General features: G+C 49.9%; 1 protein-coding gene across 2 annotated transcripts in view; it reads left to right on the top strand.

Moving 5' to 3' along the window:
- Positions 1–3,695: 3,695 nt before the first annotated feature.
- Positions 3,696–14,369, top strand: part of SH3RF3 (SH3 domain containing ring finger 3) — a 379,536-nt gene continuing 368,862 nt past the window's right edge. For both annotated transcript variants that reach the window (XM_015113123.3, XM_077960246.1), the window contains exon 1: positions 3,696–9,091. In XM_015113123.3, the coding sequence (XP_014968609.3) occupies positions 8,519–9,091 (573 nt within the window). In that variant the 5' untranslated portion in view covers positions 3,696–8,518. The remainder of the gene's footprint in view (positions 9,092–14,369) is intronic.

Raw genomic sequence — 14,369 nt, forward strand, 5'->3', positions numbered from 1 at the left:
TGCACAGCATCTATTTCTTAAGCTTAAGAACTTTCCTCTGTCACCCTCTCTGTCATGGGAATGGCAACATTTGTGTAGCACTAAATCACATCTGTAAAGCATTTTGCAACCTGCAGATGGAGAGTGTTCTGAGCAGCTCAGTGACTGATGAGACCCCCTGCTGCAAGTTCCCCCTGATCCCCTGTCCTCTGCTTAGCTAGTGGGAAAGGCTCTCCTGCAGTTTCCGGAGTAAAAACCAGGGGTTACTCTTCCCCTTGGAGGCTTCATCTATCACCTCCAGGAAAATGACTCCCAGATTCACACCCCCAGCCCTGACCTCCCTCTGGAGCCCTGTTTGAATCATATCCCTAACTGCCAGATATCTGTACCTCCCTGCCTGCTAGCACCTCTAACTCATGTGTCTAAAATAAAACTTCTCCTCCTGCTACCTCTGGCATTTAATCAGTGGCCGAGGAGGCTATCTTTTTTCATGTGTGTATTCAGCAGGTGTCTACTGAGTACCTGCTGGTGTAAAGCACTGTGCTTGTTAGTGGGGAGGATACAAGCTTGAGTCTGCTACTCAAGGAGCTCAAGTTCAAGAAAGCAAGATAAGGCAACTGTGAGAGAGAGGGATCAAGTCAGGATGAGAAGAACAGATGTGGTTTCAGAAGGGATTCAGGAGGGAACACGCTTTTGTTGAAAGAAATTTACAGGTAGTGAGTGCCCATTGTTTGCTTAGTATTTTCCACACTGCTGTCGTTTCCCAGAAGCAGATCTTAAGAGAAGGATTTGTGGCCAAGTAGTTTATTTGGGAGGGGACCCCCAGGAAACGTCAACAGGGATTGGAAAGGGACTTAGAGAGGAAGCACGAGCAAATCAGCAGGTTCACTGTGGGCAAGTTAGCTTGTGTGAGGCTTAACCCTGCGAGGGGACAGTGTAAAGCTATCCCTCCTGAAGGACAGGATAGCTGTCATCTGCCATTGCTGAGGACTGCCCCTGGTGTTTGCAGCCTATGCATGTGGGCACAAGCCCAGAGATGTTGGGTAGCAGGGATAAGAGGATTCAAGTGTGATTTCACAGCCTCCACTGTATGAGTTTTGTCTTACTAAAGCCCCCATCAACACAGTAATTTAGGCCAGGTGTGGGGGCTCATGCCTGTAATCCTAGTACTTTGGGAGGCCAAGGTGGGAGGACCACTTGAACCCAGGAGTTTGAGACCAGCCTGGGCAACATAGGGAGACCTAGTCTCTACAAAAATTTAAAAAATTAGCCAGACATGGTGGCATGCGCCTGTGGTCCCAGCTACTCAATAGGCAAAGGTGGGAGGATCCCTTTAGCTCAGGAGTTCCAGGCTACAGTGAACCATGATTATGCTACTGCACTCCAACCTGGGTGAAAGAGGGAGACCCTATTTCTTTCACACACACACACACACACACACACACACACAAAACAAAACAAAACAAAACAAAAAACCCAAGGCCAAAACCAAACAATAAACAAGGTAATTTAACACTGTGGTGTTTAATTCCTCTCACCTCAAGTTGTGTCTTAAGCAGCCTTGATAACTTGCACAGTGACAGTTAACAGGCTTGAACCCTAACAGGAGAAACAGGCTTGAACCCATGCCTGGTGGACTATGTAGCCCACAGTTGTGCCTGACATCACATAGCTGGGAGATCATGGAAGACTGCAGGGAGGAGGAGGCATCAGAGAAGAGTGGTGAATGCGTGTGGCCATTCTCAGAGTGCAGGTATCAGCCATGGCTCAGAGTTAGTGACACCCTCATATCCATCTCCCTCTGGGTGTTAACTAGACAGGTGCCCTGAGCTCTCACCACCCTCTTTTGCTCTTTCTCAAGCCCTGTGTCATCCCAACTCAGGCTTCCTCACTGAGGCTTTCCCTCCCTCTCTCCTTCTCTCTCTCTCTCCCCCTCCCTCCCTCCTTCCCTCCCTCCCTCCTTCCTTCCTTCCCCTGAAGCACGGTGCTCTCTGGGGCTCTGCCCCAAGCATGCCTTTCTCTCTTCTCCATGGATGAAAGCATTTGCTCCCCTGGGTCTTCCTACTGCCTATATGCGGATGAATTCAAGTCTGTATTTTTAGCTCTGGTCTTATTCATGAGCTCCAGGGGCTGGGTGGATGTAAAATATAGACTCAAGTTCCCCACTTTGGATGCAAGTCTTGACTATTCCACTCAGCAGCAGTGTGACATTGGGTTGGTTACATAGTCTCTTTTTGCCTCAGTTTCCTCACCTGTGAAATGAAGGTACCACATTAATACTTGCCTCATAGGGCTGTGTGGAGGAAGAATGAGTTCACCAGGACAGAGAGCACGGTGCCGTGGCTGGCTGCCAGTTCTCACCCATGGCTGCACCTGTTTTTGACAGTTCCATCCTGCCCTTCTAGAATGCCAGTGTTTCAAGGGAAGGTCTAAGACCTTGCTGGTATACAGTTGGTGCTCAATTTATAGGTTGTTGAATGAACTCCCATGGACATAACTGAAACCAAGGTTCTTAGCACTGGACTCTTTACTCCTCTGTTATTTTACTTTTCAGTTTTATTTATTTTATATATATATATATACACACACACACACACACACACATATATATATCTGTATTTTTTTTTTTTGAGACAGAGTCTCACTCTCTCACCCAGGCTGGAGTGCAGTGGTGCGATCTCAGCTCACTGTAAGCTCCACTTCCCGGGTTCATGCCATTCTCCTGCCTCAGCCTCCCGAGCAGCTGGGACTACAGGCGCGCACCACCATGTCCAGCTAATTTTTGGTATTTTTTATTTTTAGTAGAGACGAGGTTTCACCGTGTTGGCCAGGATGGTCTCATTCTCCTGACCTTGTGATCCGCCCGCCTTGGCCTCCCAAAGTGGTGGGATTACAGGCGTGAGCCACCGCGCCTGGCCATTTATTTATTATATTTTTGAGACGGTCTAGCTGTGTCGCCCAGGTTAGAGTGTGGTGGTGCACTCTAAACATGCTGCAGCCTCCACCTCCCGGGTTCAAGTGAGTCTCATGCCTTAGTCACCTGGGATTACAGGTGCATGCCACCACATCTAGTTAATTTTTTTTTTTTTGGAGACAGAGTCTCGCTCTTGTTGCCCAGGCTGGAGTGCAATGGCATGATCTCAGCTCATTGCAACCTCTACCTTCTGGGTTCAAGCGATTCTCCTGCCTCAACCTCCCAAATAGCTGAGGTTACAGGTGCCCACCACCACATCTGGCAAATTTTTGTATTTTAGTAGAGACAGGGTTTCACCATGTTAGTCAGGATGGTCTCGAACTCCTGACCTCATGTGATCTGCCCGCCTCGGCCTCCCAAAGTTCTGGGATTACAGGCGTGAGCCACTGTGCCCGGGCTAATTTTTTTTATTTTTATTTTTAGTAAAGACAGGGTTTCACTATGTTGGCCAGGTTGGTCTCGAACTCCTGACCTCAGGTGATCCGCCCGTCTCAGCTGCCCAAAATGCTGGGATTACAGGCATGAGCCACCTTGCCCGGCTGCAGTTTTATTTTTAAAATTGTGGGAAAATACATAACATAAAAGTGACCATTTTACCCATTTTAAAGTGTATAGTTCAGTGGCATTAAGTGAATTTGCTTTGTTGTCATCCTGTGTTAGTTTTTAACCAGTAACTTCCAATTTTGTGTCTCCCTGCATCAGATTTTTTCTTGCCCCAAATGAGCACATTTAGGGTTGCCTGACTAAACCTGCTTCAACCCCACACGGTGCAATGCCTGGTAGAGATCCTCCAGGGTTCTGCAAATGGAGCTGCTGCTCAGTGCAGTGACGCCTGTCTCATATAGAGGGGCTTCGTTGGTCGTAAATAATGTGTATGAATTTGGTTTCCCAGTTGAAAACAACAAAAATGGACTCTGGTTGATTTAACAAAAAAGAAACTAAGGAAATGAAATTGGGAAATCCATAGGATCAACAGCAAGACCAGGAAAGCAGTGAAGGCTACAGCCCAGGCTTACCAGGCGGTCACGTCCAGGGTTGGCCTGTTGCCAAGGCGTGCCCCCGCTCTGAGATGCTACAGGCCACTCTGCCCACCAGGCGGGCACCAGGTTGCAGGCACTGCTGCTGCTGGCCACCTGCCCCACAGTGGCTGAACTCTCAGTGCTTCCTCTGCTCAGGTCCCTCTACTTCTCAGAGTGTTGTCGGGGAGGGGAAGCTTTTGACTGGCTAAGCCTGTCACATTCCCACACCTTAGCAGAGTGGGGTGGGAGTTAGAATTATCTGACTATCACCACGTGGAGCATCTTCCAAATCTAAAAAGAAGTTCAAATTTTGGGCAGCCAAAAACCTGACATATAGCCGTCCAGTCCTGTTTCCTCTGAGCTTTTTCTCCTCTGGACAGACGCCCTGTGTTCCTTCAACTGAAACTCATGGATGAGGCCTCCGGATCCCTTACCACATTGTCATTAATTTTTGGTACCCAGAATTGGAAGTAATCTCACAAGTCTGAGGGACAATGGGATTATTTTTTTCCAAACCCTGACCGCCCCTCACCTTAACTTTCATGAAGGCATCTGAAGATTTCATTACTTCTCTAGTCAGCCGTACTACATAGATGACTCATGTTGGCTCACGGGATGCTTGTGGTCAACTGAAATTCCCAGATCTTTTTAGGAATGGCTGTAAAGCCAGGTCTTCTCAATTATTTACTTATATAATTGGCTTATTGAACATGTGCAAATGTAACCGAGTAACATAAGACCGTATTTGTAATACTTCAACTATTTAGTTCACACCCTTAAATTCCCTCACACTGTAGCGTAGTGTACTTGGCGACTTCAACCAGAAATTGGAAACTGGCGGTCTATGGGCCAATCTGAGCACACATTTATTTTGTTTGGCTAATATGGTGGTTTTTGAGAACTGAATCGGTTGCCAACTGTTGAACATCAGGAGATGTCATGCAAAAAGCAGCACTTCCAACTTCTCTTGAAAGGTATGAAGATCTAGCAACATTTGGTCATCATTTCCCCAGGGCTGGAGCTGGGCAGCAGCTACTTCCTCTGAAAGGTGCAGACGAAGCTCACTGCAGTCCCCACCAGGCCCTACTGCCTGGGGTTCACCCTGCTTCATTAATTTCATGCCCTGCCCAGTCACTGTGGACATCTGGGTGCACAGTCTGTGTGTCCTGTGGGTGCTGGTTATGGCAGGGGCAAAAGGGGTAAAGTGGAGGCAGAAGAAAGCTGGGAAAGGTGGGCTTCAGTAGCCCTCTCTTGCTCTTGTCTTAGGTTGTGCAAGATAAAGATGTACTGAGGGCAGAGATGTGGCGGTAAGCTTCTGGCACGGGCATCTGTTGTTCTGACTGCCCAGCATAGCAATTCTTCTGGAAATTCTTGCTTCTCCTGTGTGACTACAGAGAGTGCTGCCAGGTTGCAGATGATCCTGCTCCTGTGGCCAAGGCACACGGGTCCAAAGAATGACCACTGGTCCATGCTAGTGGTAAGAGTTTTAGAACTTCCAGGAGTGGCTCATGTGGTTGCAAGAAAGGCTTATGGAGCTTTGACCATGTTTTCTGTCACGTGGGTTGGGAAGCAGAGGCAGCTGGTGCAAGAAAGTGAAGGGTCGAGTCATCAACTAGAGACAGGGTCAGCAACACACAATGCAGGCTCTCTATCTGTGTTAATCTGGCCCAGCTCTTAGCCTGGGATCCTATGAGATGCCTCTTACTATTAGTGTATATTCTGCTTCCTTTAAAATCTACCTAGAGTTGGTTTCTGTTGCTTGCAACCAAAATCACCCGGGGATGTCATTACAGGCAGTCCTTGCTCTCTGTGAGCCCTCCCAGTGCCTGACGGGTCCCCTCTTTATGCTCCCCCTTGGATGCTGTGTCTACCATCTGCTCTTGGATCAAGTATCCTGGGTCCTCTCAAAAATTCCCCTTATTCCTGAGCAAGGGTAAGCGTGAAAGGTGGTTCATGTGAATATGTTTCCATGCACTGCAAGGTGTGTGCCCTTCCTTCAGCCCTCAAGGGAAGCCAGGCAGCTCTGGGATGCCTTCCATCTCACCCTGTTGTTGGCGCTGATGTAAATCATACAGATGGAACTCCACACTGCTGAGAGACATCTGGGTTAGGAAAGCCACCTGCTGCTATCAGAAGCAAAGTTTCCGGGACTAGCATCCTGATATAAGCACAGGGTATGTGTAATTGAGATACTAAGATCTGCCTTCAAATCACGAGAAGGTGGAGAGAGAGACAGAAAGAGAGAGAGAGAGAAAGAGAGAGAGAGAGAGAGAGAGAGAGAGAGAGAGAGAGAGAGAGAGAGGTGTCCTTTCATTCATTCTCCAAGTATTTGTTGAGCACCTACTATATGCTAGGCACTGCCCTAGGCACTAAGGGTATTATAGTGGAAACGATCTGTAGCTTACAGAGAGCTTACACTGTAATGGCATGTCAGCTTTATGTGTTAGTTCTGGGGATACAAAAACGAAAATTCAGCCCCAATGGCTTTACAAGTATGAATATCACTTTCCTCATCTGTAAAATGAGTTTAAAATAATTATCATAGGTTGGGCATGGTGGCTGGCCCCTGTACTCCCAGCACTTTGTGAGGATGAGGTTGGAGGATCTCTTGAGCCCAGGAGTTTGAGACTAGCCTAGGCAACAAAAGGAGACTCCGAAAATTTAAATTAAAAAAAAATTTAAATTTAAAATTCAGCCAGGCGTAGTGGCGCACCTGTAGTTTCAACTATTCAGGAGGCTGAGGTGAGAGGATGGCTTGAGCCCAAGAGTTCGAGGCTGCAGTGAGCCGTGATCGCACCCTGCGCTCTAGCCTGCCTGATAGAACGAGATCCTGTCTAAAGCTATGTAAGTAAATATAAATAAATAAAATAATTATCTCGCAGAGCTGTTTAGAGGATTAAATAATATATATAGCACACTTTTGGCCTTTCAGCCTCAATAAATACTACTTTTTTCCCGAATAACAGAAAGATCATACAACTTCACAAACCACAAGGACAGGCTGGCCGGTAGGCGGGCCCTCCGCGACTCTTCTGATGTTAGCCGTGGCTGAACCCGCTGTGGAGCGTCCAGCCAGTCCTGGTTTGTGCTGGGCCCCGGACGGGAACCCAGCCGTTCCCGACGGAAACGCAAAGCGGCCACGAGGGGGCAGCGCACGGCAGGGAATCTTCGCCGCCGACCCCAGCCCACCGCCAAACTTCCCTGCTGCTCTCGGTTCTCCTGTACGTACTTCCGTTGCTCTGACGCTCCCAGAAGCCGGGGCGTCGGGAAGGAGAGCGCGAATTTCCCCTCCTCTGCGCCTCCGTAGGAAAAAATTGGAGCGGGGTTCACGAGACTGCGCCGCAGCGGGCGGTGGAGCCCCTCGTACAGCACCGCCAAGGGTGCGGCGCGAGGCCGGGCGCCTGGCGCCAGGGTGCTGGTCGGCGGGCAGCGGCGCCAACCTACGACCCGTGACTCCGGAGAGCCAAGGCTGCACCGGGAGGAGTCGGCGCGGGCCCCGGGGTACCCCCTTCAACCGGAGCGCCTTCCCCTCCTGCCTTGAGGGACATCCCCACACCTACACCCGAACGAAGCTCCGGGGCTGTCACTTCTGCACGCCGCTCGGAAAGGAGTCAGCACCGGGAGCGCTCCGGGGAGTCGTCGGGGAGGATGCCCGGGCGTCGGCCGTGTCCCCAAGCTGCTCGCCGGCGCTGGCGAGGAAGGCAGTCGGGATAACGCCGCCCAAACTTTCCTTCGCAGCAGCGTTGGCAGGAAACGTCCCTCTCTGAGGCTCACGAAAAGCCGAAAAAGACTCGGAAGCCTGGAGGAGGCAGGGCCAAGCCTGCGCAGGAGGGGTTCCCTAGAGCCCTGGCAATGTCCTAGGGGACGAGGCTAATCGCCTGCGTGCGCGGCGTGCGCCCAGGCGAAGGGAGGTCCTGCAGGCGCGGCGCCTCCTTCCCTGCGCCCCGCAGTGACCGTGACCTCCGCGCGCACCCCCGCGCACGTGCTCGCGGCCGAGGAAGAGGAACGGTCCGGCTAAACCCTCTGGAGAACAGCGAATTGCGAGCAGGCCAGGGGCGCATGGAGGTGCCGCGGGGGCGGTGCGGCTCGCCAGCTGCGCGGGGGAGCGCGCACGCCGCGCCCCGGCCTCCCCGGGGACCTGGCCGGCCGCTGCCCGCACTTCCTGCCGCTGGTCTCCCAGGCGCGAGCCACCGCTTACAGCACAGAACCCATTGAGCTTCGGGCCCGGCAGCACTCCCGGTTCCCGTGCGGGGCGGACGCGCGGCGGGACAGGTGTAGCCGGCAGCCGCTGGCGCTGCGCGCAGGACTGGGCGGGCTCGGCTGGCAGGGAGTTAGCTCGCTGCGCGCGGAACTCAGGTCCCCGCCACGCAGGCCGGTCGGCGAGCCACTTCACACCGCCACAGCCCTAGCCTCGGGCCACCAGCCGGGGTGAAGAAAGTCACGGCGGAGCCCGGCTCCCCGGTTCTGATGCCGGCTGCCGGTGGCGGGCTCCCCGCCGGCCCTGGGACCTAGGCAGCCGCGCGAGACCGCTGCGGGCGCCTCCCCCATGCTGCTCGGAGCGTCCTGGCTGTGCGCATCCAAGGCGGCCGCCGCTGCTGCGCAGAGCGAGGGCGACGAGGACAGGCCAGGCGAGCGGCGGCGGCGGCGGGCGGCGGCCACCGCCGCGGGGGCGGGCGAGGACATGGACGAGTCGTCGCTGCTGGACTTGCTGGAGTGCTCCGTGTGCCTGGAGCGCCTGGACACCACGGCCAAGGTGCTGCCATGCCAACACACTTTCTGCCGCCGCTGCCTGGAGAGCATCGTGTGCTCGCGCCACGAGCTGCGCTGCCCCGAGTGCCGCATCCTGGTGGGCTGCGGCGTGGACGAGCTCCCCGCCAACATCTTGCTGGTGCGCCTGCTGGACGGCATCCGTCAGCGGCCCCGCGCGGGCACCAGCCCCGGCGGCAGCCCGCCCGCGCGTCCCGTCCCCGGCCAGAGTGCGGCCCCCACGCTCGCGGGCGGCGGGGGCGGCGCGACAGGCAGCGCCCCGGGTTCCCCGATTTTCCTCTCCGCAGCCGCGGGCAGCGCTACCGGCAGTCTGCGGGACCTGGCGACCAGCAGGAGCGCACCGGTGGCAAAGGTGGGTATCTGTCTCCGCGGAAGTGGCCACGGCACGTGGGAGTGTGTGGGTGCTTCAGCGTGGGGGCAATGATGAGGTGTGGAAGAGACCAAGCGTGGCCTGGTGTTGGCCCACTCCGCTGTTGCTCTTCCTCCAACTTCCCTTGCTCGGTGGCGGCATCCGGTCCCAGGGCACCTCGTCGCTTGTTCACGTGCGTCCCGTCCTCTGCGGTGTGGGCACGCCTTCCTGTCCCGCCGCTCACCCCCGATTCCTTGGCCGGACTTGTTACCCTGCGTCTTCAACTTAGCATCATCCTTGCATCTCTCTAGAAACGGGACCTTCTTCCTCTGGATCCCCAGGCACTCCCTCTGCACACTCTGGGCCTGCCGGGAGAAAAGTTAGAGCTTAACGTTTGTGACCGGGCTCTGATGGCTGCATTGGGAAGCCGGCGGGCCTCCTGCCTGCGGTCTGGCTAAGGAGGGGAGGGCAGAAGGCAGAGTAGGACTGGGGTTTGGAAGAATGCTGATCGCAAACTCCTTCTAGTCTAGAAGGAGTTGATCTGGAGGCTCCAGGAGCCTTTTGACCCAGCCCTTTTTGGACTTGGCAGTGTCTGACCAGAAGCCAGGGTCTTCTGGGCTCCCAGGCAGGGTTGCATTCCCACGGGGGTTATTTATTTTTATTATTATTATTTTTGGTACAGCCGCATTTTAGGGCCTTCACTGCTTCTGTTTTAGACGAAGGACCTTCTCTGGATGGCTTCAGTGATTTGGTTTTAAAAGCGTCTTACAGCTTGTCTTTACACACCCTTGCCACCTTGTGAACTGTCATCAGGGAAGAGGGCATGGGATGCTGGTTTAAGTGGGAACAAAAGGACCCGGGTTTTGTTAATTTGTTTAAAAGGAGAAAAGCTCTTAAATGTTAAAAGAACAAAACAAAACAAAACATGTTGTCTATTGGAATAATCATTTGCTTTAGAAACACAACTTTATTCCTCTACTTTTGACTATTTAAGGAGTTGGTGATGCCTAGTCCTTCCACCATGTGTAATCCTGAAATGCTGGGAACATTCTAGCACCTGGTTTAGGCAGTACTGCCAATCTCTAAGGTTAAGGTGGGAATTGGACAATGAGATCACTTGGACACAGGAAGGGGAACATCACCCACCCGGGCCTATTTTGGGGAGGGGACGGGGCGAGGGATAGCATTAGGAGATATGCCTAATGTAAATGACGAATTAATGGGTACAGCACACCAACATGGCACGTGTCTACGTATGTAACAAACCTGCACGTTGTGCACATGTATCCTAGAACTTAAAAGTATAATAATAAAAAAAAAAGGTAAAAAAAAAAAAAAAGAACTTTTGGATGTTGACCTTGAGTTAAATGCCATTCTTTGCTGCAATGGGCTTTTTTTCCTGTGGATCAGGAATAATGGCGACAGTCAGGGGTAGTCACTGGGGGTCACCTGGGGGCGCTGCCTGCCGAAGGGGAATTTTTTTTCTTTGGTTTTAATTGTGATTAAATCTAGCTAAATGCTTGCGTTAGAAATTTTCAAACTCTTCCTTCCTGGCCTTGTTGCTGTTTTTGTTCTAAGGTATTTATAATTAAATATCTTTATTTGCTGAATAGGCGGATTACCTTCTTCTGTTCTGATATATGGTATTTGGAGCCCTGCTTCTGGTAAAACGCTGGGACATTCTGATGACCATCTCTTTACAGATGTCCTCCTAGTTTATCTTGGGGGACTTGTGTTTGACCAGGAGGTTAGGAGGTAACCTCTGAAATGAAACAGGCTGAAGCTTTGATGCCACTCTGGGAATTCTGTGGCATTTGTAGTACCTTTTAGAACTTATCAAAGGGGTTGAAGATTGGAACTTTTTAGTAGTAACATTTAGTAGTAGCAGGAAATTGATGTTTTACTTACCATATTTTGAGACCCTTGGTTGACTTTCCTTATGGGTACATAGTCATGTTCATGACTTTTTGTGTTTGGGATGTTTCTGGATGTTTAATAGACGAGCACTTATTTAACTAATAACCAGGAGTCCTGCATGCTGTATTCACACTACACTAGCACTGTTCTACCATGTTGGGATAATAGCATTAGGTCCAGCACATGCTTCAGGGGTGGGAAGGATTGTAATACCGTATGGGGCATTGAGCAACCCTATACATTTGGTTGACAAAGATTTCAGCTGAAAATTACTTTAGATACTTTACTGTCCATTGGAATTGCTTGACTCCTCCCAGGAAAGTTGAATGCTGGGTGTTGCTGCATGTTGTTTAATAGAGGGACACTTACTTAACTAATGTGCCATGATAGGTAACCATAAATATGACAGTCCCATCATTTCCCAATTAGAAGCTCCTCACATCTTCTTTTAGATGTCAATTAGGATATGTATACTTTTTTAGGTAAGAAGGTAAGTATTTGTGTAGCTTATTTTATTAATTTTGTTACAGTTAGACCTTGTGACAACATTATTTTCAAAAAAGTTTTAGTTTCTATTTGCTTTTACTGGCAGGGCACGAAACAGTGTTTTCCTGAACTCTTTACCTGCGTCTTTTTCATCGGCTTTGGTGATCGCCAGAGTACTTGGAGTCCCCTGACGTGGTTAGCAGAACCTCTCAGCTGTGCTTTCACCTGAGCCGTTTGAGATAAAGCACGTTTTTGGAGTCAGTTAACGCTGCTGACCCGGAAATCATATACCCAGTGACGAGTACCCATAGCCTTAGATCGGGACTTGTTGGTGTTTTTATATGCCTGTTGGCAAATACTGTATGTGTGTTGCTTCTTTGTTAATCCTTAAAATGACCTTTAAACAGTCCTGTTTTAATGGTACTATCCAACCCTTGCAGTTGCTAATGTATGCTAAATTTCTCAGGCCAACTTGTTTGTTTATTGTTTTGTTTTCACTATTTTGCAAGAAAATCCCTTTAACATCCCAAGCTAGCATCAATCAAATTGTTTCAGTGCAGTGAGAATCTTGCTAAAAGGGTTTTGTGGTTCCACATTGACTAATTCAAAGCATGCTTTTTAATGTAAGTGATTTAATAAGGACTGGAATATAAGACAATTCCTTTTTTTTTTTGAATTTTTTAAAAAAATCCTTGACTTATATTTGAGCCTATACAGAACATCTTCTGCAGTTCACCTGGACTGTACTAGGCACTATTATAGGTGAACAAGACTGGCTTGGGCTTTCTTTTTTTTTTTTTTTTTGAGATGGAGTCTCGCTCTGTCACCCAGGCTGGAGTGCAGTGGCGCGATCTCCACTCACTGCAAGCTCCGCCTCCCAGGTTCACGCCATTCTCCTGCCTCAGCCTCCCAAGTAGCTGGGACTACAGGCGCCCGCCACCGCGCCCAGCTAATTTTTGTATTTTTAGTAGAGACGGGGTTTCACCGTGTTAGCCAGGATGGTCTCATCTCCTGACCTCGTGATCCGCCCATCTTGGCCTCCCAAAGTGCTGGGATTACAGGAGTGGCTGGTGTCACTCCAGAATTCTGTGAGGGTTATAAGGAAGGACATTGTCACAAATTAAAGAACTCTAGAAAGATTAAGCAGTGCCTTTGATGATACAAAGGTAGGCATTAGAGCCTAATTAGTTTATCTGCATTTTGTATCTTGAGGTACAATGGTATATGTTCACATTGGGTCTGTTTGAAAGTCTCTTCCATGTCTCTTTGACAATGTGACTGGGACTTAATGGAAAAAATATTTTAAGTTGGAGAATCATAAAATTATATATGTTAAATATTTTATAAGCACACACATGTGTGATGCTTCCACCATTTTTTGAGTACAGGGCTGAGGACCTTTCAGTTCCAGATTGTCTTTTTAGCTGAAACCACAGTCACCTTTTATGATTTTCTATTTGTTTCTTTCAAATAGAGTGAAGACTAAGACTTTCAAAGGATTCTGTGTAGAGCAGCTTTTAGATTTTATATAGGTCCTCCCTGATAATGTTTGATGTTCTCATTTACACCTGATTTGACCATTTTATCAGTGTTTGAGTCTTTCCTACATGGTCATCTTGATTTCCCAAGGGGCTTTTTTTTTTTTTTTTTTTGCGTTCAAACTTCTTCCCCTGTTACAAACTATTGAATTATGGTGCATATTTAGCATTATAAGTACAAGTTGCATTAGCATAGTTGGGAATAAGGACAACAGATCCCTGATAAGCACAGGCCTCCCCAGGCAGGAGTGGCTGGCCCAGCCTTGCCAGGCTGTAGTCTCCGGTGGGTGTGGGTGACTTTGGCTGTGTTACAGAGGACGTAGAAAGTTGATTAGTCCAGCTGGTCGGCTAGTGGAGGCCAGGATAGAGAGGGTGTCTATGGTATCTGGAAGCTAGTTACCATGTTCTTTGGCTCTCAACAGTTGAACTGCTTATGTACCCGAGATTTTGTGTTGAACGTTTACTAAGTACCTGCTGCATGCTGGGCACTTTGACTTATATCACCTTATGGAAAGTTGACAATAATCCTGCCAAGTGGCTGGTCTAATTATTATTTTGAGGCCCAGAGAGATATTTGGGCAAGTCAGAGAGCTAGGAAGTGATTGAGTTAGGATTCCGTTCCTCTGCCCTTCTGTCCAGTTTGGCTGGATGGTTGGGGTGTTGTCGTGGTTTGGTCTTGGATGTCATAAGGACTCCAGAGGAAAAGACCAGCACTTGGGGGGCCTCACAGAAAACCAGACAGCTCACAAGAGAGTAGACAAGTGGTTGATATGACAGCTGAGTTACAGCAAAGTCCTTTTCAGAAGGCGCCTGAGCGTGGAAACAGCAGTTTGTAGCCAGCGAGTGGATAATCTAAATTATTATTCATTGAGCACCCACTGGGACCAGGCGTGGATGAAGCCTCTGCTGTGGGCTAAGGGTTGAGCGGTGTTGAAGTGTGGCTTATCTGGCCCTTACTACAACTTGGTGAGGTTGCTAGTTATATAGGTAGGGAAATTAAGGCTCCAGAATTTCATTGCTGAGCGGCACGCAGTTAATAGGGGTGTTTCTTGGAAGATTAACTTTGGCCTTGGTTAGAGGAGTCCTCTTACTCTACCACAGGCTCAGCTTGTTAGTGGCAAGATTCTAAACATAAGCAGTGGCCACCCCTTCCATTCACCACGCCTCAGGGCTGCAGATGCTCTTCTGTGCAAGGCTGCTGTCTTGTAAACCCACAGAGTGTGCAGAGCGGCGTGGCCCACAGGAAACAGCATCAAATCTGTTGTGGCTTTGGCCACAGGTGCCAGGCAGCTCTATTAATATGTAAGTGACATGAACAGGATATTAGCCTGAGTGGCCGA

The sequence above is a fragment of the Macaca mulatta genome, chromosome 13 (assembly GCF_049350105.2).
Source record: "Macaca mulatta isolate MMU2019108-1 chromosome 13, T2T-MMU8v2.0, whole genome shotgun sequence".
NCBI classification, from domain to species: Eukaryota; Metazoa; Chordata; class Mammalia; order Primates; family Cercopithecidae; genus Macaca; species Macaca mulatta.